The following is a 27,660-nucleotide window of genomic DNA, read 5'->3' on the forward strand; positions in this document are numbered from 1 at the left end:
CTGATGTTCTGACCTCCAAAATAGTTTGATTTTGGAAACACTGCACTACAGGATCTTAGCAACGAAATATTAGATATTTTCAGGTAAATTTAACATGGAAGCACCAATTTTTAGAATGCTGGTGTTACACAGTGCTCTTCCTCTGAGCAAAGCAAAATGTTGCAATCATGGCACTGTTCACTACAGAATTACATAACTTGGTTTATAATCTATGAAAACTACTAGATTAATATCATTTCTGGTAAAAAATTAATGCCTCAAGAATTGCAGCACTCTTAAATAATCATTTTAAACACATATATATCCAGATTCATGATTTTACCAACTTCAAAAAACATTATTTCTTACCTAGTAACTCATACAAAGAGTTTAGTATAGACTTCCAAGATTCTCCTGCTTCCTTTCCAGCTACATCAGCAAAATGCGCTGCACTGCTATATACATGTAATCGATCTATGCACTCAAGGACAAGATTAATCATACCCTAAAAGGAACAAAAAAAAAATCAGTATCAGAAATAGATAGATTGCTAAAGATAAAATAAGTTGGGACCTTTTAATAAGTGGGAGAAAAATTATAAAATAAAATGCAAACACATTTTTAACATATACTTAATGCTAATATTTCTGACAAATGAAAATTCAAGAAGGAAATTAAGTAGTTTCACATTGTTATAATTAGTTCTACACAAATATAAAAACTGCAGGATCTCTTATGGTAATGACTAATAGCTATATGTAAATTTTGGATAAAAATATATTAAGAAGGGCTACAGGCCTGGAATATAATGTCATTTTGGAGAAAGAAACAAAAAAAATGGGAAAAGTTCATATTTATACAATCAAAGCTATACTACAACAATATTTATTATTTATCCAGAGTTCATAATAGTGTATTCTGCATTCTATTATACAATACACATGTATTTGATTTGAGAGTAATAATAGTGAACTGAATATTTACTATTTTATTTAAAATAAACACTATTGAGAAGTTAATCAATTGAAAAAATTAAAAGCTAATGAATTTCTAGTATTCTTTAAACAATAGAGAAAAATTAATTGAATAATCTTACAAGTATGAACTTTCAATTCCACATGTCTTTTGTTATTATTGCTAGATTTAAGGCTATCAAGATGAAGCAGAAGACATGACTAAAGGAGAAAATAATTAATTCATCAGACAAATTATCTTTTAAAATCTAAATAATGTCCATTACCAAAACCTGTATTCACATTGTGGAAAACTAAAAGAATTTAACTAAAGCAACTACAGAGATGCCTGAGACCCTGAGGTTTTCATAACATGATGCATATCAAAAATTCAATAATCAAATACATCCAGAAATACATACTCCCAATTTATAAATTATTTCCTGATATTGCTATTCCTTTGATTTGAATCCCTGCCTTTAAATTTGAGCATCTGCTTTCATACCAATAGGAATCAATAATTTCTTCACGTTCTGCATGAAAAATAACCTAAAATAACTAACATGTAGATTTTAAAAGTTTCTGATGGACAATTAATACACAGCATAGAAAGAGAAAGTCTGTGAGTAGTACAGAAGGGAAGTAATGATACTTGGATACATGAATTCACTAATAACAGGTTATCAAGGCAAATCTCATAACAATACAGAGACTCAAGAATGGATTTTAATATCCATTGAAACATGGGACTTTCATTTTATTCAGAAAAGTTTTTCTACAAATCAGAGAGGAATATATCCATACATATGCAGTACTGATTCTGACACTTACTATATGACCTTGGGCAAGACTCTTAACATTTCTGGTACTATTTTCTGATTTCTAAAATAAAGGATTTGGAATAGATAATGTTGAAGGGTCCCATTCAGCTATAAGATTCTTTGATTCCATAAGAACATTGAACAAATTGTGCATTCATAATAGATAGTGACTGCCCCTGTAATTATGAATAATATTCCTAACTAATAATATTCACATTAAAAGAAATGTATTTCTTAAATTTCATTATTTTCTTGTTATTCATAAACTTACCTATATTACATATTACTTAACTTGATGATAGGCGAACAAAAAAAATTAGATAGTCTATTATTGCTGGGGGAATACAAAGTTCCAACTGATCAGCTTGTATGTGGTTTTCTCTGTAATCATAGCAGTAATATAGTGCTTTAAACTTTTCAAAGCACTTTACATATTAATACATATGAACTCATTTGATCCTCACAACCACCTTGTAAGATATGTGCTATTATTTTCTCTCTTTTACAGATGAGGAAACAAAGGCCCAGAGAAATTAAGTGACTTGCCCATGGTCCCACAGCTACCCTTATTCTGAATTCAGGTCTTCCTGAATCCAAGTCCTACACTCCATCCACTTTGCCATGTAGCTGCTCTTCCTATATTTATTTCCTAGGTCATGGAAATAAAAATAATAGCATCATTTCTTCACAACTAGATTTTCCTTCATTTTACTGTTAAAATATTAGGCTAAATATCCATCAAATAATGCTTCTAAGTCTTTAAATGTACATAGTAGACATAGAGTATTTTCCTCATGGAGAGTATCAACCAGGAAGCTATTTTTCCTAAAGAATAGCACAAAATGAAAGCGTGGATGATACAAAATTACCTCTTCTTGGAAGAGATTCTGTCGGTTCTTTAGAGCTCTTAATCGGTTCTGCTTATCTTCATGCTCTAAATGTTCATCTGGTGGATGGAAGTAGCCAATCAGATCTTGCAGACTCAGACTTACTGACTCTATTGGTAAATCTATTGTGGAAGACTTCACTTTCTTGCTGAGAGCATCAAGGCCCCTAAAAAGTTGCAAACACTTTAGTAGGTCAGTGATTCTCAAATATTTTTGTCTACAGACCATGTAAATAAGACAGAATATGCCAAAGACCATATACAGTACCCACCTCCCAGAAAAGAATGAATGAAAATGGTTCCTCATTTCAGAGACATCAGTGAGATACATGAGTTTCCAAAGGAAATGTGATGTTTTTCAGCAGTCCTCTTAAAGTGTGAACTACTTCCACCAATGAAAATAATAACTTCATAGATAAGTCCTAAGAAGTTGCCTGACAATGAAAGATTGACTTTCCCAAAGTAATTTGGCTAGAATTTTTCAGAGACAAGACTTATAGTATCATAGATCTAGAGCCAGAAAGGGTCCTATAAGAGGCCACTGGGCCCAAACCCTCATTTTACAGATGAGGAAACTAAGAACCCAGAGAGGTACAGTAACTTCCCCAGCGGCACTATGGTAGTAAGCATTAGAGGCAAGATGTGAACAGAGGTCCTCAAATTTGAGAACCAGTACTCTTTTCACTATACCACAAAACCTTTTACCCAAGTCATATCTGAATCAAGGTCTAGCACTCTGTCCACCATGCCAAATCACCTGTCCAGTAAAAGATATGATAGATTATTAATTCACACCACAGAGAATAGTGTCCTTGCTGTGTTATACATATCAATACTGCAACAGAGAAGCAATAAACACTGATTAAAGGCCTACTACATGCCAAGCAACATGTTTAGGGGAGGGAATACAATGACAAAAACTAAATAATGACCTCAAAGAGCTTACATTCTTTAAGGAAATATAATATTTACATGAATGAACATATAGAGATAAACAGATGACAGACTTGAAAGGGGGGGTAGAAGCTGGGAGATAAGAGAAAGTTTCATTTAGAAGGAGGCATTTGTGCAGAGTTTTGAAGGAAACAAGGAATTCGAAGAGGCAATGATAGAGGAAGAGTATGTTCCAGAGATAGTTAGTACAAAAACTTGGAGAAGGAAAATGGGGTGACATGAGGAAAATCAAGAAAGCAAGCTCAGCATAGAATATGTAAAGGAGACCAAAATATAATAATAATGTTGGAAAAGTAGGTTGAACTAGGGGTATGAAAGGCTTTAAAAGCCAAACAAAAGAGCTCATTTTTATTCTAAAAACAAGGAAGGATGCACTGGAATATACTAAGAAAGTGAGATGGTCAGACTTATACTTTAGGTAAACAACTTCAGCAAATTGTGAAATAAGATGGTCTGAAGAAGAGAGAGGCTTGAAGAAAAGCAACCAACTAGAAAGTTATTTCAATAATCCAGGGAAAAGATGTTTAATTAGAGGGACAGCTATGAGAGTAGGGAGAAGGGCTGAGGTGTGAGAAATGCTGAGAAATAAAAATGGTAAGATATGACCAAAGTAACATGGGGTGAAGGAAAATGAGGAATTAAGGATAAAGCTGAAGTTGTAAACCTGAGTGATAAGAAAAATTACAATACTTCAACAGAAGGCACATTCAGTAGAAAGTATTTCAACAGAAATAGGTCTTTGTAGAAGAGGGTTGAGTTTGAGGGTAACAAGGAACTTAATTTTGAACATATTGGGTTTGAGACATTATGGTACTTCAGGTCGGAGGCAGATGGAGACATGCAAGTGAAACTCTGGAGAAAGAGTAGAGCTCAGTATATAGATTTTGAAGTCATTTGCATAGAAAATAATTACACCCAAATGACAACCAACTGAGAAAATGTAGAAAGAGAATAGAAAACAATCCAGGGCTGAGACTATCATATCCCCATAGACAGGCAGTTTATTATGGATGATAAGCAAAGGAACCCTACAAACTATCATAAAGTCCATGAACTACACACATAGAGATTCACTTATCTAAGTATCTGGGAAAAACACAATCTACAAAAGCCCTTTATATTGTCATCAAGGGTTTAAAAACAGACTGAGGTCTTAACTAAATGATCTTAGCATTTAGTTCCTAACTGAGGAAGATCCATCAACAGCAATTTTCTTTAGCATCCTTGGCTTTCATTGCTACAGAGTAGATTTTAAAGTGCTTTTTAAAGTGTACTACATAATACCATAGCAATTTGTAGGAAACACAAAATGTATCAAACTGTTATCATTTATTTGAAATAAACATTATTTTAAAGTACTAAATTAATAAATAATATAGATGTGTGTCCTCTATGCCTTAGAGGCAAACATACTAGAGTACTAGGGATGAAGCCAGAAGATTTGGACTTTAGTCACAGCTTTATTACTTACTAATTATATCCCCTGGAGAAGTCAATTAACCTCTATGAGCCAAATTCCCATTCTACATATCAGAAATCTTGCTTGCATTATCTATTGGGCAATAGAGAGAATTAAATGAGAAAATGCTTAAAAGGCATTTTGCAACTCTCAAGTATAACATAAATGTGAATAATTATTTCCACTGTACTGCTAATGTGTATGAATAACCTTCTTTACATTATTGCCCGCCTGGAGTAAAGAAGTAAAACAAAGCTGATGAATCTGCCTAGAAAAAATAAATAAATAAATAAATAAATAAAATCCCTTTATATCCTTGTGGTATAGTACAAGATGTTTAGCAATTGAAGACAGCCCAGTGGGTACATGATAGCTATCTATCTATAAGTCTGAAAGACTTTCATATGGAAAAAAGAACAACATTTATTCCATTTTCCCCCCAAGAACCAAACTGAGGAGCCAAGAATAACAAATGAAGAGAAGAAGATTTTGTTCAATTTAAGGAAAAACTTCCCAACAATTTTTGTTGTTGTTGTTGTTTTTCCGTCATTTTTCAGCTATGTCTGACTTCATGACTTCATTTGGCAGAGATACTGGAGTGGTTTATCATTGCCTTCACCAGCTCATTTTGCAGATGAGGAAACAGAGGCAAACAGAGTTAAGTGACACAGCTAAGAATTATCTGAGGCCGGATTTGAACTCATAAAAATGAGTCTTCCTAACTCCAGGGTCACACTCTAACCACTACAAAACCTAGCTGCCCTCTACCCAAAAGAACAGGCTGCCCAAGAAGTTTGTTTTCTATATAGTAGTTTATTTTCAAGGGAAGGCTGCATGACCACTTGGAAGGCATGTTTCAGTGGGAATTCCTTTTCAGATGTGGGTTGGTTTAGATGGATTTCATTTCTCAAATTCTGTGATTCTGGGTATTACTGACACAGAGGTATTTCTATTTCTTGCTACAATGTAGAGTAAGGGTTATAAGATGATGTTTAATAATAATTATTATTATTTTACTCAAAATTTAGAGTTAAAATGGACTTTTAAGAAATCATCTTAAAAAAAGGAAATCATCTAGTCTAACCCCTTCATTCTAGAAATTAAAATGAGGCCCACGTAAGGGAAGTGACTTGGCAATGTGATATAATGAAAAGAACTCCATGTCTGGTTCCTCATAAATAAAATGAAGATGCAAATGTCTGCATTAATTTCCCTCCAAAGGTTGTTGTGTCACACAAATTAAGTAATATATGTAAACATTCAAGTACCACATACTTATTAGCTGTTATTATTATGTCCACATGTCCACATTGGAAGCTGAACATTAAAGGATACTTAATATATAGCTCCACCACTTCCTAGCTTTGTAATAATGAGCATGGCACTTATGTATTTGAGCCTTGATTGTTTTTATTTGTAAATTGGGAATGTTACTGCATACCTAATACAGTTATTCTTAGAAAATCACTTTGTAAACTGTAAAGTAATAAAAATGTGAGATACTACAACATAGTTTAGAAATCTGAATTTCATCTAACCCATTTTGCTTAGAAATGGATGTTTTAGTATCATTTCTACATATCTGGTGTTCTAAAAGAGTAACAATAACAGGGAACTTTTTATACTACTTCATTTGAAAAGGTATAGCTTATCAACTTAAAAATCCTTAAAAAAAATAACTTTGCCTTAAAATACATGCCTAAAGTTTTCACTATACATCAAGGCAAGCCAGGATAAATAAAAAAACAAAATGGTCAGAACATGTACCATCCACTAAACTGAAGCTGTATGCCTTGCCAATGATAGATGGAAGGCTTGTCATCTTAATATAGAGATAGAATTAGAGATTAAGAACAATCACATTACAAGAAGTAAAGAGTTAAAAATTATGAAAGAGAGAGTCAAGAATTAAGTTCATGAGTTATAATCTGTGATTCTAACATTCTTAATAATATCTACTTAATAAAGCCCAGAATATTTTAGTTTTCTTTTGCTCAGTTATTTTCATCAATAATACTTAGGGAAAAAGTTGTTTCCCCTTCTTAGCAAGTTTAGTACAATAATCACACAAGGAGAGAGATAATGAATGTTTATTTGCATTTGTAACTAATAAAAAAGAGTAAAACGATCTCATATATCTTGAAATAATTAGCAAGCATTAAGAGTTTCTATCAGATCAGTATGCCTACATCCAATTTTATTTTAGGTAAGGAAAATCATTGAAAAACAGGTAATTCTGTGTAGGTAATGCTACTTATTTTACTTCTGCCTTTTGGGGGAATAAAGTCAGAATAGAAAAGGACTGAAAATTAATTATTCATTAATAACATATAAGTGCAGTAACAAAAATAAAAATGACCAACTAAATTAACTAAATTAAAATTTAAATACTAAGGACTCTTGTAAAAACTGAGAAATATATGCATTTAATATGTTAAAGATGAAAATATTTAAAATTTTTATAGTCAATTGTAATTGAGAGAGTAATAAAATATTTTACTCATAAAATATATCTTTTAAAAAGTTGAAAATTATGTATAAGCCTCTCATAGATATAGAAAATATTAAATGATTTGTTCAAAATTCAGAACTTTTCTTATGATAACCACTGTAATGATCACATCAATAAATACTTTTGTGCAATCAAAAACATTTATTAAGGACTTACTATGTACCAGGCAGGATTTTAACCACTGGGGATATAAGAAAGGTAATCGTGGAAAGGCAAAGAACTCAGATTCTAACAAGAGAGATGACACAAATAACTAGGTACATAGAAAATACATACAAAGTAGATAGAAAGGAATCGTGGCTAGGAAAGCAGCTGGGGGAACTAGGAAAGGTTTCCTAAGAAAGGAGAATGTGACCTGAGAACTGAAGGAAGCCAGGGAATCCAAGAGACAGAAGAGAGAAAGCAGAGAATTCTAGGCACTGGGGACAGCCAAATAGAAATGCCGAGAAACAGAAAATGGAGCATTATAAGTATTAAAATCATTCTTAAGGGCTAAAAATATACACTCCCAGCAGCAACCTCAAAGAAGGTTTTTTAACATTAAAAAGCTAATAAAACAAATGTAAACCACCTAATTCACACTTTGTCAATTTATATTTGTAGAAAGAATAAAAAAGAAAAGTAAAAAACGAAAAAGCTCAAAATTGGTATGTATGTGCTATTAGTTTTAAAAAAATACAACAACCTAAAGCACACCATCACAGAATCATAGATTTCAAGCTTAAAGAGACCTTAGAGAATATCTAGAATAATCCCTTAATTTCACAGATGAGAAACACTGATTTTTTAAAAATCACTTGGAGTCTCACTATACAAATGACAAAGTAAGCAGAATACATAAGAAGAATCTTACCTTTCTAACGTTATACACAAATCCCAATAAATTTATTTTGTATATACATTTTTGTGTATATGTTGTTTCCTGCCCCATGAAATTTAAGTTCATTTAGGGCAGAAATTATTTCATTTTTGTCTTGATATCCCCAGACACAATGTCTGGAACAAAGTGAACATTTAAACAATATCTGTTAACTGCAAAAATGCAATTATTAAAGTATAGCACAGCCACTTTTGGTATAGATAAAAATAACATTTTTTTCTTAATAAAAACCTCAAAAGAGACAATACAATGTAGTGGAAAAATTGCTGAGTCAAGTAAAAAAATGCAGGTTTGAGTCTTGATTCTTATTCTTAGTAGCTGTATGATTGGGAATCACTTTGTCCTCTGACCTCTCTAAGGAAATAATTTTCCTCATCTATAAAATGGAGATAATAAAATTTGCACTAAATACATGTAAAGAAAAAATTTTATAAACTTTAACATGATATGTATATTTAAGCTACTATAATAATAATTCCCTGAAATCAAGGTAGGAAGGCTTAGAAACGTTTTAAGGCAATCACTGTATATCACCATAAATGTTAGAAACAATCTAATAAATATGACACTCATTTGCGTAAGGCAGCATTAATGGAAATGTCAAAATACTTCTTTGTATCTTGAGTTTCTCAATGTCCTTTACTGTTAAGAGTTGGTATTGGGAAGCTGGTAGAAGCAGAGTGTTGGAGAATGTTGTGGGCTTTATTCCACAGAAAGCTAACTGTTTTTGAGGTTTTTCAATACTCATATATACCCTGAACCAGTGGTTCAATGAATGACTGCCACTGGTAGGAGGGAAAAAAAAATGAACTAAAACATACAGCCTTGCTGAAATTTTGTGAAAGGCAGTTCTTTTTTTTAATGGATGTTATGTTATTAAATTAATGAAATATATGTCATAATTAATAGAAACAACAAAAAGATCAAGAGCTTCTAGGTAGCATATATGGATTTAAACAAAAAAAAAACCCTAAGAAGCAATATTTATTATATGTCTACTATATGCAATGAATTCTTAGGTACTCAAGGATAAAGAAAGATAAAATTTCCCCCCAGATAGCCTTCACAGTGGTTTTCTCTTTTCATAATTAGTGTCTTTTTTTGGTTTTTGGACATTATCTATTAATTATAACATCATGGGCTTGTATGAACAGTCACTCCCTAAACCATATGTTAAAAAAATCTGGACCTAGTAATTTATGAATTTAGTTAGGAAATGACAAAAATCCACTTACTCCTTTGCTGTATATTTTAAAAATATTATTTCTGACATTAAATCACACTGATTTAGTTTCTATACTTGAAGCTTATTCAGTACATTTTTTCTTAACTGATTAAAACATTCATATTTTCTTAATCCAGGTTGAATTCCATTATGATTTCCAAGTTTTTTATATTTATCAAATTCATTTAGAAACTGGAAGTCTGGTTAGTTCAGTGAATATAATGAGCTAACGTTCATTGCTAGGAGGTATCAAGCAAAACTGACAGCTATAAGCCAAAAATGTGCAAAAATAACTGCTCTAATTCTAAATGGTCTGGTGGCAAATTAGGCAAACAACACATCTTAGTCTGTTCCACTGGTTTCCAAAGTGCTATTGTATTTATCTCATCCCATTTATTTTCCTATTATGTTGATTAAGCTCACCATAGTATGATTCCAAAGCTCTTCAATTAGAGAATTTTTTTTAAAAAAGTAAAATAATTGAAAAGGAAATGCACCTTATAAACCTATTGAAAAGAAAGACTGTGCTACGGATTACTCGTGCCGTACGTGATTCTTCATGCTGCGATCTGGATAAATTTAAGCCGTCATCCATATGGCCTTCATGATGCATGATAGCCTGAAACAAAATAGCAATGAATGCAATAAATACCATTCTGACAATGTTTCCTACCTAAACAAGAATGAGACTGTACAGTCTAAAAGGTATCTCACAAAGCCCTTGTCAAATATCAAGAGGAAACAAGTCAATGTACCCCTCCCCAGTGCAATTTCATTTTAACAAATGAATATCCCATCCCCAAGCTAAAATATTAAGGTAAACATGAGAAAAAAATTTTCATAATCAAATTTTGATGAAGGCCTCATTGCCTAAGTCACATGGAATAACAAAAAGACAATAACTTTCTTTAGCATTTACCCAGGGATTGTAGATGAGAAAGAATTTGTTTAACAACAAATATTGAAACCAGAACTTTGAGGAAATTTTGCTTCAATCCAACCAAAAAGATGTTTTTATTTTTTAATTAAGCTTTTATTAATTACAATGGTGATTTTGTTTGCCTATAATAGCATTAATGTTGTTAAAGTATAAAGAACTAATCAGCTCTAAAGAATAAAAGGAGCAGAATTGAAACACTTACATGGTTCTTCCTAAGGTGTCCCCTATTCACTAAATATATACCAGAACTTTCTCCTAAGAGGATGGTAATTTGAGGGAGTATTGTTAACATATCCAATTTTAACACAAAAAATATCAGCAAAGCACTGATAGACCTCTAGTTTCCTGATTCTCAACTTGATCAACGCTCCTCTTCCTAGACTATTTATGCTACCATAATACAGTCTAGGAAGAATACAAAAATAGTCTGGTAGGTATGATCAATCAATAAATCAATAAGCAAATTTATAAAGCACCTGCTACATGCCAAGAGCAATGCCAAGTACTGGGGATACAAAGACGAAAATTAAATAGTCCCTGCCCTCAAGCAACAGTTTCTATTCCACTGGAAGCTGGGAAGGCTGGATGGGAAACACATAATAATCATAAGACAAATTAGAATACAAGCACCTAAGGGACTCAAGACAGTTCTCATGTAAGTGACATTTCAACTTAATTGTAAGACAATTAGAGATTTTAAGAGTTACACATGAAGAGGTGCTATCCAAATATGAGGAACAGCCAATGAAAGGAAAGGACATGGGTAAGGAACAGTTAAGTAGAGGAGGCTAGCTGAATTGTAGAGTGTAAGAAGGGGAATAATGTAATAAAATTTGAATGGTAGATTGGATCCAGGCTGTGAAGAGGTTTAAATGACAAAGAGAAAAGTCTGTAACCCATAGGGAATGAAGAAGAACTGGAATTCACTGGCAGGGAGAACAACATGCTCAGACCTAGGCTTTAACAAGATCACTTTTACAGTCTATGGAAAATGAGTGGAGAGGCGAAATACTCAAACAACAATTGGAAAGCTATTGCAATAGTCATGAAGAGAGATGACAAGGTCCTCCAAGAGGATAGTATCTGTGTGAAGAGAGAAAAAGGGATGGATGTGAGAGCTAAAACTGACAAGATTTAAGAATTAGGAATTTAATAGTAATAATAATAATAATAGCAGCAGCTAACATTTATATAGCACTTACTATGTGCCAGGCACTCTGCTAAACAGCACAATTATTATCTCATTTCATCTTCGAAGCAACCCTGGGAGATAGGGACTGTTATTGTCCCCATTTTGCAGATGAGGAAATTGATAGTAGACTTGCCCAGATGCATACAGCTTACACATATTTGAGGTCACCTGACACCAAGCCCAGCGCTCTATATGCTGTGTCATCCAGCTAAATTAAATGGTTATATGAGATGATGAGGATGAGGAGTTGAGAACTTCTAGATTGCAAACATGGATGACTGTAAGAATGGTGACAAAAATAGGGAAGTCTAGAAGGGTTGGGGTTAGGTTTATGGGGAAATATAATGATATCTGTTTAACATGATGAATTTGAGATGTCTATGAGAATATACAGTTCCAAAGGCCCAGCAAGCAGTTGCTAATCTGGAACTGGAGCTCGAAAGAGAGTATTGGGCTAAATCTTGTCGTCTGATGAGAGATGATAATTGAATCCATGGAAACTGTTGGCATATATACATACAGATATTATATGGCCTAAGTATGCCCTTGGTAATATGTAGATATGTGTACATATATACTGCCTATATGCACATATCTATATGCACATCAGATGTATATCAGCTATATTGTCATGAAGGTACCCTAAGAATTAAAATGAATCTTTCTCTCTCTCTCTCTCTCTCTTTTTTTGGATGGGGCAATGAGGGTTAAGTGACTTGCCCAGGGTCACACAGCTAATCAGTGTCAAGTGTCTGAGGCCGAATTTGAACTCAGGTCCTCTTGAATCTAGGACTGGTGCTCCATCCACTACACACCTAGATGCCCCTGAATGTCTCTTTTTAAGAAGTAGTCAGAAACAATCCCTTTATTCAACACCATGTACATACAGTAGGGCCCAACAAAAGCCAGTATTATAGCATATCCTACCTTTAAAGCACATATTTAGTTTAGTCAAACCAAAATGTTATTTTGCCTCAATTTGCAAATTGGGTTTTTCACTTCAAATCTATTAGCTGTCTTTACCTCAGAGAATACTTAGAAACTTATGTTGGTCCATAATAGCCTCTGTTAGAGTAACAGAGTCCTACCCAGATGCCTGGGGCTCTTAACCTAAACTTATTTAAATTTGTTTTAAAATGATTGCTGTGTTTTGACATAATTTGATTCCTTTGTATTCAAACATATTTATTTTATACATTTAAAAAACATTTTCTAAGAAAGATTTTACCAGATTGCAAGAGGTTCATGATACAAAAAAGGTTAAAAAATCTTGCTATATATAAAGATTCAGATCATCATAAAAATGACCACAAAATATTTTAATGTTGAAAATTTCTGAGTTTGTTGTATAACAAAGTGAATAACTGATCTATCTGTACAACAGGCAGGAAGTAATAAATCTGTCTACCAGTTCACTTTAAAGATCAGCTAATGTTTCATTAAAAGGAGCACAGAAATATTCACATACTAGAAATAATATCCTTTTAACGCTCACTGTTAGTGAACCACTCACTGATAGATACATTTCTTCCCCTCAAATGGAATGGCAACCTTTTCTTGATTTCATGGAGACTCCAAACAAACTATCTACAGCATCCAAAATTTCTATTTCAATCTCAGCTGCTGAATTTGATAAATTAATTCCTCGTAGAAAAACGATCAGTTCCCATTTGTTCATTAGTGTCTGACTCTTCTATATTCCATGTAAAGAAATCTCAAAGGTAAAATAAGAAGCCTCTAAATAAAGAGAGGTTCTTGTTCATATCTTGTACTGATATGGTACATAAATATTTTCATTAGGTCATTTGACACAACTACCATGTTACCTGGTTTATAAAGCTGTATATGGAGTCTAAAATTGAAAGTAGTTTTAGCTAACAAAGCTGAAGATGCTAAAACAGTAAAGGGGTAAATTGCAAGTAAACTCTTTAAGGGTCTGTGAGTGTGGCATGAGAATAGTTGAAAAAGGAAGAGGCAAAAAGTAGCTAGAGATTACATTTATACAAAATACCTTCTCAAAGGTAGTTGCAGAATACATGGTAGTATAAACAAGAGTCTGCTATTCACAGATGAAACACGGCTGAGCAAATAAGAGAATATAACATGCTGACTAAAACCCTCTGGATAAAGATTGGCAAAATCTGCTTTCCGGTAACAAAATTTTCAGTGAAATGAATTAACTGAATAAGCAAGCAGTTTGCTGTAATGTTTTCCATTTGAGTAAACAGCAAGAATTATGGATAACTGAGCATCTCACTTTTAGGTAGTATGCCAGGGCTATAGGCACATGTATAAAACACAAGTTAGTCTTTCTCTCGGAGGAGATGGATGAAATCAAGAAATCTTTCCTTTTATTCTATGCATTGACACAGAGAATTAAAATAATAAAAGAAATGTGTCACTGGGAAAACAAAGAGGAAATAGGATCAAAAGAGGAAGAGAAAAGTTTATAGTCTGTGTTAAGAGACACAGGACATTAACACATTTGACTTTGGAGTCATCTAACAAATTTGAGACTGTTGCCTCAAAAAAGTTTGAGCTGGAGAAGCAAATAGGGTTTTGGTTTTTTTGTACTTCACAGAATGATGATGTGACACACTCATATCTATCCCTGTACATTGTTCCTCCTCGCTATGAAGGAGCAGTGGAGTATTTAGGTTTAGGGAATGAGACAGAAAGTTACGTCACACAAACATTAGAGTGAGTGGTAGCCAAATGCAAAGAAAAAGGGACATAGAAATATGTGACGTGGTTCACTAATAGAGGTTGTTATTATTCCACAATATGTCAGATGGAGAGAGATGAGTTCAGAGATGCCTGCCAGCAACCATACAACCAAGAAATGGGAAGCACCAACCCTCCTGAGTCCCATTTCATAACAAAGCCTATATACAGAGAACATACCATAACTGAGTCAAGACTGACTCCAGTTTCTATGTCCTTCACCTAATGCCTGGTCCTATGAGAAGTGTGATTTGGACCTTCTATAGGAATTGTGATCTTATACTTCTTTGCCTGCCCGAGGGATGCCTCAAATTTTTTATGTCCTAAAACTATTTGATTCAGATATATCGTATATTTGGGTGACTTCTTGGGGCTTGGACAGCAGTGGACTTAAAGAGAATCAGTATATCTTTAAAGTTTATTATCTGATATCTCCTCATTATTAAACAATGTTTATTTACTTAGTAGTTCTATGCTAGGATTAAAAACATCATATACAGCATTCTAGTACTTACGTAAACTTTTAGGAGAACCAACTCCATTACATCAAGGTCAAAAGCCTAGGACTCATTCATTACAGTATGTTCAAAAAAGAGGAAGGTATAAAACAATGGGTTAGGGCTCAGGTCTAATTAGTAGATCCACAATTCCACATACCCTAAGACAAGTGGTGTTACCCGCTATCACTTTTTTTCTTTTTTTTTTTGGTGGGGCAATGAGGGTTAAGTGACTTCTCCAGGGTCACACAGCTAATAAGTGTCAAGTGTCTGAGGCCACATTTGAACTCAGGTCCTGAATCCAGGGCCAGTGTTTTATCTACTGTGCCACCTAGCTGCCCCGATAGATACCATCACTTTTTTTTTTTTTAAGTGAGGCAATTGGGGTTAAGTGACTTGCCCAGGGTCACACAGCTAGTAAATGTGTGTTAAGTGTCTGAGGCCGGATCCGAACTCAGGCACTCCCGACTCCAGGGTCGGTGCTCTATCCACTGCGCCACCTAGCTGCCCCGATACCATCACTTTTTTTTGATGTTACCCTCTAGAGAGAAGTAGAATTGAGAAACTGAAGGACTCTGGCTCTGATAACTATACGGAACTAGACATTCACCCATTACTTCCATTCCAGTGGAGCATAAGCAAACTGCCGTGTGTATGGGATTTTCTAACATGTAGCTAACTACCCAGTGGTTAATGTAGTAAGGATCCAAAGATGCCATTACTTAATCCATTAGTCAACAAGCATTTAAAAGTGAAAAGAGGAAATCTAATACTGGGCACAGGAGGAAGAAAAAAAAATGGGCTAGTGACATCTTGCTAAGGAATACTGAGACAGCTTGTATTGACCTGACATAAAAAAAAATGAAAGGCATGCTGTCTTGCCATGGGATGTTTCTAGGATATGACTCCCTAAACTTCGAAGACCAAAAAACCAATACTCAGCAGGACCTAGGGAGGAATGAGGCTGTCCCACCCCAGCGGGGGGGGGGGGGGGGAAGAAGGCCAAGGCGGGGGGGGGGGGGGGGGGGGCGCAGGCTTGCAGAAGCTACGAACCACACCACAGAGAGCTTTTATGGTTGGTTGTTTAGTAAGAAAGCTTGAGGTTATCTTCAGAACAGAACAGGCCAGGCAAGAGTAAAACCTGCCCTCCCTCAAACCAAAACACCTGGGACCCTCTGAAGCTGGGAACAGTAGTGTGGAGTTTAAAGTCAAGTAAAAGATGAGCAAGCAAAGAAAGTTCAGAACTATAGAAAGTTTCTTCAGCGACAAAGAAGATCAAGGTGCAGCCTCAGAAGAGGAAATCAACTACAGGGCCCCTACATCCAAAGCATCCAAGAAAAATACGAACTGGTTTCAGGCCATGGACACTCTCAGAAGAGACTCTGAAGAGAAAGTAGGAGAGACAGAAAGAAGATGTAGAGAAAAGGAGGAAAGAATGGAAAGAGAAATGAGAGCAATGCAGGAGAGTCATGAGAAAAAAGTCAACAGTTTGAAAAGCCAAATGGAAAAGGAGATTAAAAAACTGTCTGATGAAAATAACTGCCTAAGAATTAGGATTGAACAAATGGAAGCTAGTGACCTTATGAGAAACGGAAGACACGGTAAAGCAAATCCAATTGAATGAAAAAATAGAAGGCAATGTAAAATATCTCCTTGGAAAAACAGCTGACCTGGAAAATAAATCCAGGAGAGATAATTTGAAAATCATTGGACTACCTGAAAACCATGATCAAAACAAGAGCTTAGGGATGGCTAGGTGGCGCAGTGGATAAAGCACCGCCCTGGATTCAGGAGTACCTGAGTTCAAATCCGGCCTCAGACACTTGATACTTACTAGCTGTGTGACCCTGGGCAAGTCACTTAACCCCCATTGCCCTGCAAAAAACAAAACAAAACAAAACAAAAAAAAACCAAGAGCTTAGACACCATCCTCCAAGAGGTTGTGAGGAAAAATTGCCCTGATATTCTAGAAGAAGAAGCTAAAATAGAAATTGAAAGAATCCACTGATCACCTCCTGAAAGAGATCCCAAAAGGAAAACCTCCAGGAATATTGTAGCCAAATTCCAGAGCTCCCAGGTCAAGGAGAAAATATTGCAAGCAGCTAGAAAAAAGGAATTCAAATACTGTGGAGCTCCAGTAAGGATAAAGCAAGATCTAGCAGCATCTACATTAAAGGACTGGAGGGCATGGAATATGATATTCCAGTGGGACTACAGCCAAAAATCACATACCCAGCAAAACTGAATATAATCTTTCAGAGGAAAAAAATGGGACTTCAATGAAAAAGAAAACTTTCAGGCCTTTGTAATGAAAAGACCTAAACTGAATAAAAAATTTGACTTTCAAATACAAGACCCTGGAAAATCATAAAAAGGTAAACAGGGGGGACAGCTAGGTGGTGCAGTGGATAGAGCACCGGCCCTGGAGTCAGGAGTACCTGAGTTCAAATCCGGCCTCAGACACTTAACACTTACTAGCTGTGTGACCCTGGGAAAGTCACTTAACCCCAACTGCCTCACTAAAAAATAAAAGAAATAAATAAAAGAAAATAAAAAAGGTAAACAGGGAAAAGAAATCACAAAGGACATTAAAAGGTTAAACTGTTTACATTCATACATGAAAAAATAATACTTCCAACTCATAAGAACTTTTTCAGTAAGGAATACACAGGGGACACAGGTCTGAACTGAATATGAAGGGATGGTATTTGCAAAGCATTTATTCTTTGTGTATCCTTGTTCTTTGTGGAGCAAACAGGGTGGGTTGTCTAGTGTCTGGGGCCAGATTTGGGCTCTGGGCCTCCTGGACTAGTGCTTTGTCCACTGTGCCACCTAGCTAACCCATGATGACATCTTTAAAATATGGGTGAGGAGTAGGAGGAATAGACTGGGGGAGGGGGAAAGGGAGAGGTGGAATGGGGAGAGGTAGCTCACATGAAGGAAACAAGAAAAAAGCTTATGGAGGGGAGGGGAAGAGGGGGAAGGAGTGGGGGAGTGAGTGAACCTCACTATCATCAGAATTGGCTCAAAGAGGGAACAACATACATACTCAAGCGGGTATAGTAATATATTTTTGCCCTAAGGAAAAGTGGGAGGAGAAGGAGATGGGGGATGGGGAGAAGAGGGGAAGGAGGAAAGGGAAGTTTGAGGGAGGGAGCTGTAAAAAGCAAAACACTTTCGAGGAAGGTGAAGATGCTCTGCATAACACCACATGTATGACATATATTGAATTGTTTGATTTCATAGGTAGAGTTGAGGAGAGAGGGAGGAAGAAAAAATTAGAAAACAGAATTAGCTCAAAGGCCTTAATCTCATCAGAGTGGGCGCAAGGAGGGAATAACACACACACCCAACTGGGAAGAATAATCTATTTAACCATACAGGAAAGTAGGAGGGGAAGAGGATAAGGAGGGAAGGGTGAATGAAGGGAGGGTAGAGTGAGTGAGGGGGCAGTCAGTAGCAAAACACTTTTGAGGAGGAATAGGGCAAAATAAGATAGACAATAGAATATCTTTGGGATGGAATGGGATAGAAGGAAATAGTTGATGACTGACTATAATGTCATGTATGTCATATATATCTGTCAAGTATGGTAGCTACTCTGCTAAGCTATTGTGAAAAAAATTTTCTATCAAGTTCAAGGTACTATATAAAAATTATTATGAATAGGATGCTATCAGAAAAACCTGGAAAGACCCACATTAACTGAAGCAGAGAGAAATGTACTGTATACAAAATAACAGCATTATTGTAATATGATCTGCTGGGAAACACATGGTTATTTTCAGCAAGGCAATGATCCAATATAACCCTGAAGAACTTATGAAAATTACAGTCCATCTACAGAGAAAAAACTGATGGTATCTGAAAACAAACTGAAACACATTTTTTTTGGACAATTCCTTAATCTGAAGTTTTGTCTTTATCTGTTTTCTCTCACAACCTAGCTAATGTAGAATTGTTTTCCATAACTACTCATATATAATTTATATTGAATTGTTTGAGTTCTTGGGGTGGGGGTGGGAAGGGAGAAAGAAAAGATGGAACACAAAGTTTTTTTTTTAATTGATGTCAAAATTTGCTTTTACATATAATCTGGAAAATAAAATTCTAAAAAAAAAAAGACAAAAAAGAGAGAGAAATGATATTGTGATAAGAGAAAACAATGGCCCATCCAGCCATGAAGAAATTAGATATCAATTCTGGAAGTGGGTCATAAATTCGACAAGGAAGACTGCAACAGTAGTGATGGAAATGTCATCTGTCCAGATACATGCAGCATATCTTTTTGATAAAAACAAAGATGTAGATATTTTCTTAAGTGACTTTAATAATAATTACATTGTGATGACACAATTTTCCCTACTATTTTTAGAGTACTTGTTTTCATTTCATAATTAACTAAAGAGAGGCTATGTGTTCCAACAAACTGGGAATGTCAAAATCTACCAATTTAATAATTGTAACAAAATTCCACTATAAAAATTAGATTGTGCTAAAGAATTCATGATAGTGGTATTTGGCCTATTAATAGGTGATACAATAAATGCTGAAAAATGGGACATCAGAATCATTACTAATATAGTTTACTGTGTAATTTGTCATGCAAAACAATATCAGATAAATTTTTATATAATATAATACCTTACGCTGTATCGATCCCATTCTTACAGATTTCACATCCACAGACTGGTAAGTAAGCCATAAGCCTGTATCTACATGTTGTATGTAGCACACTGAATCACCATACTTTATTTCTGATGTTCCCATACCATCTATTTCTTTTCTCATCCCTATGTCTAGCTTTTCCTAGAGGGAAGAAAGAAATGTTGTATGTTAATAATTATATTATAATAAGATTTACTAGAAAGGCAAAGAATAGTTATAAAAATAATATCAAGATATTTCTTTCTCTAAGTCCCATTCCATTAATTAATTAGTTTTAGTGTGCAAATCAGAAATCCTACTCTTCTTTTTATGCATTTTAAACTCCAATGACATGTACAATTATTGAAATGTATAAAGAATCCACTAAAAATTAACAAAAGTAAAAATGATTGTGATTATATAAATCTTCATGAAATTTTATTTGACTATTCTTTTTTTTCCAATATTTGATTTTATTCCTTTGTAACTAGCAATATAAGAATCTCTCCTTTCCTGGACCCAGTCAACATTCTGATCTCTATCCTATAATTTTTCTGTCCCCGCTACTGCATTTCTCTATTAGCAGAAACTATTCTCCCCCCACCCCCCTGCCCATGAGGGTTAAGTGACTTGCCCAGGGTCACACAGCAAGTAAATGTCAAGTGTCTGAGGCTGGATTTGAATTCCTCCTGAATCCAGGGCCAGTGCTTTATCCACTGTGCCACCTAGCTGCCCCCTAAGAGAAACTATTCTTATTCAGAATCTTACCACAGGGGCAGCTAGGTGGCGCAGTGGATAGAACACCGGCCCTGGAGTCAGGAATACCTGAGTTCAAATCTGGCCTTAGACACTTAACACTTACTAGCTGTGTGACCCTGGGCAAGTCACTTAACCCCAATTGCCTCACTAAAAAAAAAAAAAAAATCTTACCACAACACAATATTGATCCTGTTACAGAGACCAAAGTAATCATACATATCACAGTGCTCAGAATGGAGAATATAGAAATTAGCCCAAAACCAAAATTATTCTCTGGATTTTTTCCTATTCACAGAGTATTACACTTATCTGTGTATATGTTTGATTCTTTCTATTAGATAATAAGCATTTTTAAGGACAGCAAATATATCATTTTTCAGCCTTGTGTGTGGTTCCCAGAAACTAGTCAGTAACTTCACATACAGTGGGTGCTGAAAGAATTGGAAATGAAAGTTGTCCTCTCTACCAGCAAGGGAATACTGCCCACTACACCCCTCTAGTCCAGGGGGCTTCTTAAACTTTTTCCACTCACAACTCCTTTTCACCCCCCAAAATTTTATGCAACCCCGAGCATATAAAATAGGTATACATAAACTTTACTGTTGCCAAATTTTTTGAAACCCCCACATTCAGTTATGTGATCCTATATGGGGTCATGACCCACAGTTTAAGGAGCTTTGCTCTAGTTTACCCTTATCCCAGTCACCCTGAAGGAGGAGGAGCAATTTAGGAGCAGACTGGAGGCAACCTATTCAGACATAACCCAGTGTTCTCTATAACACCTAATGGAGATTGTAAATTTTACAATTCATCTGCAATTAATAATTGGCCACATATGAAAAAAACATGCCTTACTCATACCTCCTCTCTTTTGTCCCTATCCTCCTTAACTGTAAACCATCCATATCAAGGCCACCTGTACCTTCCATGAGCTCTCTAGAATTTCTGTTCCTATGTGAATAAACTTCCCTTCATTCTTGGCCCCTTTCTTTCATACTCTTTGCTCATATGGAGTCCTAGCTTCTCTTAATGACACTGTACCCTTGATCATCCAGTTCAATCATTGACCACACCTTCTTACACACCCCCAACACACTGGTTCTAGAGGGGATATCCCTGCTCCCTTACAAACACTTCCAAATGCTCTTTTACCAATAGCATTCAGCAACTTCTCCTCATCTGAAGTTTACTCAATTAAAATAGTCTACCTAATCCACATCATAGTAACTATTGTATACTGGGTCACTCTTCTTCCTTTCTCAAGGAGTTCAGCACCTAGCTCATCATCTTTTTCTCCAACTCCTACCCTTGTTAGAGGCCATCCAAAATTCATAATGATGTTCCATCAAATTCCAAAACCTCCCATTTCCTCAGTTTTCTTTTCTAAAATTAAAATTATTTATCATTATGAACTTAACAAAAATAAGTAAAATGAGAATTTCTATATACAAAGAATAGAAAAGGCCTACTGATGGAACTATGGGTCTCTATAATGTATAGATTGCTTTTCTTTTCAAACATAAATTCAATATGTAACTTTCAAAGTTGCTTTGCTTACATGTCATTATTTCTGGCCTTTATTCTCTATTCTCTTTTATGCATTTAAAAAATCCTTCAGGCTATGGGACTGTGTATACCCTTTGACCCAGTAATACCACCACTAGGTCTGTATCCCAAAGAGATCATAGGACATGGGAAAAGAACCCACATGTACAAAAATATTTATAGCAGCTCTCTTTCTGGTGGCAAAGAATTGGAAATCAAGGGAATACCTATCAATTGGGGAGCGGCTAAACAAGTTGTGGTATATGAATGCAATGGAATAGTATTGTGCTGTGAGAAATTATGAGCAGGCAGATTTCAGAAAAACCTGGAAAGACTTAAGTGGACTGATGCTGAGTGAAGTAAGCAGAACCAGGAGAATATTGTGCACAGTAACAGCAACATTGTGTGTTGATCAACTGTGATAGACTTGCCTCTTCTCAACAGTACAATGATCCAAGACAATTTCAAAGAACTAACTCATGATAAAAAATGTTCTTCACATCCAGAAAAAAGAACTGTGACTTCTGAATGAAGATTTCTAGTTTTTGGCTGTTTTTTTTTCTTTTTTGAGGTTTTTGAGGAAAATTTGAAACTAAAAATCTTATGAAAACAAATGTTGGAAATTATCTTTACATGTAACAAAAACAATAAAATACTTCTATGATAAAAAAAAATTCTTCAAAAATTGTCTTTTATTTTTCATAGTAATATTTGTATTCCTTCTCCCAAGCACAACTAATTGAAGAGGAAGAAAAAGAAAATGTTTGTAACAAATGTGCAAAATAAAGCAAAATAAATTCTCACTTTGGCCATGTCCAAAATTTAATGTCTTATTCTATATCTTGAATCTATCCTCTATCATGAAGTGGGGACGAAGGTTCATCATCAGTCCTCTGGAATTGTGGTTGGTCATTCTGTTGGTCATAATTCTTAAGTCTTTCCAAATTTTTTTTTGCTTGTTTTTAGTGTCATTACTTATTAATTGATCACCTGGTACTGCTTCCAGTTAACTGTTTCTCTTCTAATTTTAACTATAATTCAATCTTTTCATGTAACCTACTAAGAAATTTAAGGTCAAAAACCTATGGTGAATGAAAAAACTGAAGGAATTGAAAGAAAGAACGATTAGCACATTAAAAATTGCTTCCTACCTTAGAAGACCGGAAACTAAATGCTGTTGATTTGACATCAGCTTTCTCTTTGTCCATGAGTAGAAGGCTTTTGTCATCCATGAGACTTAAGTATTTCCCTGTTGTTACATGCCGCAGTCGGAATGGCTGACCCCATCTGATATGGCTCCCACTCCATCTAACAAGAAAAGTTAAGATTAACTTCTAAAACTGAGTAAGTTATTGTGTATTACTTTAATCTCCAATAGTCAAAAGTACAAATATATGAACTGTACCATGAAATATTTTTTGAGATAGCCAGATATTCTTTTAAATGGGTTCTTTTTACATTAACTATTTTCATGGGCACAAAAGTCAATACTATAATCAATACTTTATCATTAATTAGATCATATATATACAAAAATATGTGGAAGATGTTGTTCTATACTTAGTTTTTGTCATATTGTTTTCCAGTTTTCCCAGAAGTTTTTGTCAAATAGCAAGTTCTTGACCCAGAGGCTCAGGTCTTTGAGTTTTTCAAGCACTAGGTTACTACAATAATTTACTACTGATCTACCACTCCACTTCTTAGCCAGTATCACATAGTTTTGATTACCACTTTATAACATAGTTTGAGATCTGGTACAGTTAGGCCACTTTTCATTTTTTCCATAAATTTCCTTTATATTATTGACCTTTTGTTCTTCCAAGTGAGTTTTGTTATTTTTTCTATCTCTGTAAAGTAATTTTTTGGTAGTTTGATTGGTATGGCACTGAATAAGGAAATTAGTTTCAGCAGAATGATCAGGTATTTTTTATCATATTGGCTCAGCCTACCCATGAGCAATTTACATTTTTCCAATTGTTTAGATCTGATTTTATTTGTGTGAAAATTATTTTATAATTGTATTCATATAGTTCCTGGGTTTGTCTTGGCAGGTAGACTCCCAAGTATTTTATATTGTTTACAGCTGTTTTAAATGGAATTTCTCTATCTCTTGCTGCTGGGCTTTGTTGGTTACGTATGGAATGGGTTTATTTTATATCCTGCAACTTTGCTAAAGTTGTTATTGTTTCAGCTAACTGACTTCAGTCATTACTCAGAAACTTTACTACTAGTTTGGAGGTACAAATTAAGAACTTTGCAACTGATACAGACATTTATTGAAATCCTAGGGATTTTAAAAGCCTCCCCCCCCCCTTTTTTTTTTACTTACGCAACTCTTAGGGTCTCGAGTCTCCAAAGCGAACGGGCATGAATGGATACGGCACCACCTTCATAATGAACTGTTCTGTTAAGAAAAATGAGAAACATACTTTGAGTTTGAGGTTTTTCTGCAACATAATATAAGCAATAAGTATTACCTCCACCTGATGTTCTGCAGGAATCATTTAAAAATAAACCAAAAAATTTCACTGCATATCTTTTAGAAATAGTTATCATAAGACACTATTGATTTGCCTTAATGAAGAAGTTGATTGCAGATTAGCAGATTTGACAAAGTAATGAATATATAAAAAGGCATGCTCTTCAAATGTAAAGATGGGCCTCCACACTGATAGCATTATCAACCTAATGTATAAAAGAAGCCAATAAAATTAATGGGTGTTCATCGAGTCTTTTATAATCCGTGCATAAAGTATATCCTGACTGATTGCTCCTAGGTCTTCTAATTATATGTGTAGCCTGTTGAGCCAGAAGCTATTTTAGAAAACCAGAAAGAATTATCTACAAACTGACTGTATATTTCATCCTTAAAAATGACTATGGAAAGTATATTGATTACAGATATACCTATTCATCAATAACTATTAGCAGTGATATGGAAAAAGTTAGAGACCATGATCCATTCCACTAAAATTCAAGCTGTATGTTCTAAAATCTAAGCAAATATCACTGAACAACAAAACCTCAGGGCAGCTAGGTGGCGCAGTAGATAAAGCACCAGCCTTGGATTCAGGAGTACCCAAGTTCAAATCCGGCCTCACGCTTGACACTTACTAGCTGTGTGACCCTGGGCAAGTCACTTAACCCCCATTGCCCCGCCAAAAAACAAAACAAAACAAAAACAAAACCTCTCTATCACTTACAAGTTTGGTCCTGCTTACTACACTACATTCTACAACATCAATTAATAATGTATACATTTCTTATTATTAAAAAGACCTCTAGCTGAAAAAATAAAGGTTAGATTATTCAAATGCCAAGCTAAATGCTAGGTATACAAAGATATAAAGCAGCCCCTGACCTAAATTAGCTTAAAATTTATGAGAAGACAACATAAATATAAATAATCAAAAAGAAAATAAATAGAGGGGATTTGGGGAGGAGTAAAGACACTAGAAGTGTAGGAATCAGGAAAGTCCTTATGTAGGAGGGGACTCAAGAAAGCTTTCAAAGAAATCAGGGACTTTGAATTCTAGGTAAGGAAGAAGTACATTCCAGGCATGGGTAATGGCCAGTGCAAAGGCATGGGGTCAAAATGAATAGCCCAAGGGTATGTGTTTGCAGAAAGGAGGGAAGAAGTCACGAAATAGAATTAAAAGGCTAGAGAGGTCGAGAAAGATGTGAGAAAAGGCTATTCATTATATTTGGCAATAAGAGATCATTAATAACTTTGGAGAAAATAGTTTCTGTTGAATGATAAGGTCAAGCCAGACTGTAGTTAAGAAGAAAGTGAGAGGAGAGGAAGTCGTCGCACCTACTGTAGAAAGATAGCTCAAGTAGTTTAGCTATAAAAAGGAGGAGAGATATAGGATGACAGGAAATGTTCCTAAGCCACTAATTAGCTATGTGAGCAAGTCATTTATTCTGTATATGCCTACTACTTGTGTAAAGGTGGGGCTCAAATTACTCTACTCCTTTAACACTGATAATTTATCAGATAAAACCAGACCTTGAGTCAATTACGCATGTCCGGTCCAAAGGACTCTGTCATAATCCCTAAGGTCCATTTAAAACCACAGAGCTAGTTGGAATTGGAAATTTCAAGTGAATGTTGATCCAGAAGAAAATAGTTCCATCCATGCTTCTGTAAAGGAGAGTTCCTCAAACTCAGTCTGTCTCCCTCAGTCCTTGGCTGGAAAAGAAGTCTAAAAGCTTTGGAGGGTTAGGGAGATTTCTGACACTGTATCTTCCATCAGCATCTTAGTATTGTCCCCACAACAGCTAATCCACATAAGGAACCAAGGATAGGATGGATACAGATTCAAGGCTCTGCAAACAACCCAAGACAAAAAAAAGAAAAAATACTGAATGGCCAAAGCATGGAGCTGAGTCTGAAAGCAGCTTTTTTATCTCACTCCTTGGGGATGCTGAGCACCAAGGCTTGAAGACAGATACAAAGAAAGATGTGATCAATACAGTACAGAGAAAGCTATAACAACACCGACTAATTGTCTATGCATGGAGAGAAACAAGGCCAATCCATCTGGCAAAATCATTCAGATGGCAATCTCATCAGAATGCAATCTCAATGCTTGCCTGAGCCCCAAACTTCAGCACAGGAACAAAGTGAGCAAGAAAATGGGCAGGATAAAGAATGGTCATACAAATCTGAGAAATGGAAATGGAATCCATAACAGGGTTAGATGGTGTAGAGAACAGAAAACTTTCCCCACCTGTTTCACCAAAAAATGCATTAAAAATTTAGTTCAGTTTGTCTGATATAAACAAGAAGAGCAAAGTAAACACTGTATTTTCTCAAAAATCAGGCTCATCACCTGAAGGTAGGCTTAGTCCTGTATAGATTTTTAAATGCTAATTCCAATTCATTTTTGCTAATAGCAGCATAATCAATTAAACATAACTAAAGCCATCAAAGAATTCTAGCAGGAAAAAAAATCAAAGATCTGCTCCAATTACTTTTACCTAAGATGAAGTACAGGAGTTAATGACAAAGCTAACTATTCTGATTCCCTTGTCCATGTGCTAATTTCCTTATTTCAGAGAAAAATAGAAATTAGGACAAAACACAAAGTAACTAGCCCATAGGGAAGCATTAAATATTTTAATAAAGTGACAAATGACTTCTTATTTTTAAACTTAAATCTCTAGAGGTAAATCTTCAGAGTAAACAGAAATTCCACAGGGTATTCCAAAAGTTTTAGTGTAGTTTTAGGCTACTAAAGCTTGTACACCATATATAAATGACTCTGATTTCTCTTGCAATCATTGTCACTAATACACGGACACTATATATACATACACACACATATTTAAATGGCATATACAGGATAGAGAGAGAAACTAGACCTGTGATTTCATTGGTATAGGAAGAGATCACTTCCTTTTACTAATGCAAATCAGTACCTTCTCTGCAATTTATAGTCATAGACAATTTAGAAATCTGAGAGAATAAGTAATTTCCCAGGGTTACATAGCCAGTATCTGTCAAAGGAAGAACTTGAACTCTGGTCTTCTTGGCTTTGAGCTGGTTCTCTATTCACTATAACAAACTGCATATATTTATACTCACTATACAATAAACTCTAAACCTAACTAAAAAAGAGGGGGAGTGGAGAAGAAAAAAACACAACCTCTTCAACCTGTAAATTCTAATTCCAGAGCCCTGA

General features: G+C 35.0%; 1 protein-coding gene across 1 annotated transcript in view; it reads right to left on the minus strand.

Annotated features, from left to right (window-relative positions):
- RYR2 (ryanodine receptor 2) overlaps nucleotides 1-27,660 on the minus strand; it is a 758,695-nt gene that overhangs the window by 375,302 nt on the left and 355,733 nt on the right. The window contains 6 exon segments of the mRNA XM_044000528.1: nucleotides 349-484; nucleotides 2,623-2,806; nucleotides 10,167-10,288; nucleotides 19,667-19,831; nucleotides 23,125-23,281; nucleotides 24,303-24,377. Of these exon segments, the coding sequence (XP_043856463.1) occupies nucleotides 349-484; nucleotides 2,623-2,806; nucleotides 10,167-10,288; nucleotides 19,667-19,831; nucleotides 23,125-23,281; nucleotides 24,303-24,377 (839 nt within the window).

This window comes from Dromiciops gliroides, chromosome 4 (genome assembly GCF_019393635.1).
Source record: "Dromiciops gliroides isolate mDroGli1 chromosome 4, mDroGli1.pri, whole genome shotgun sequence".
Taxonomy (NCBI): domain Eukaryota; kingdom Metazoa; phylum Chordata; class Mammalia; order Microbiotheria; family Microbiotheriidae; genus Dromiciops; species Dromiciops gliroides.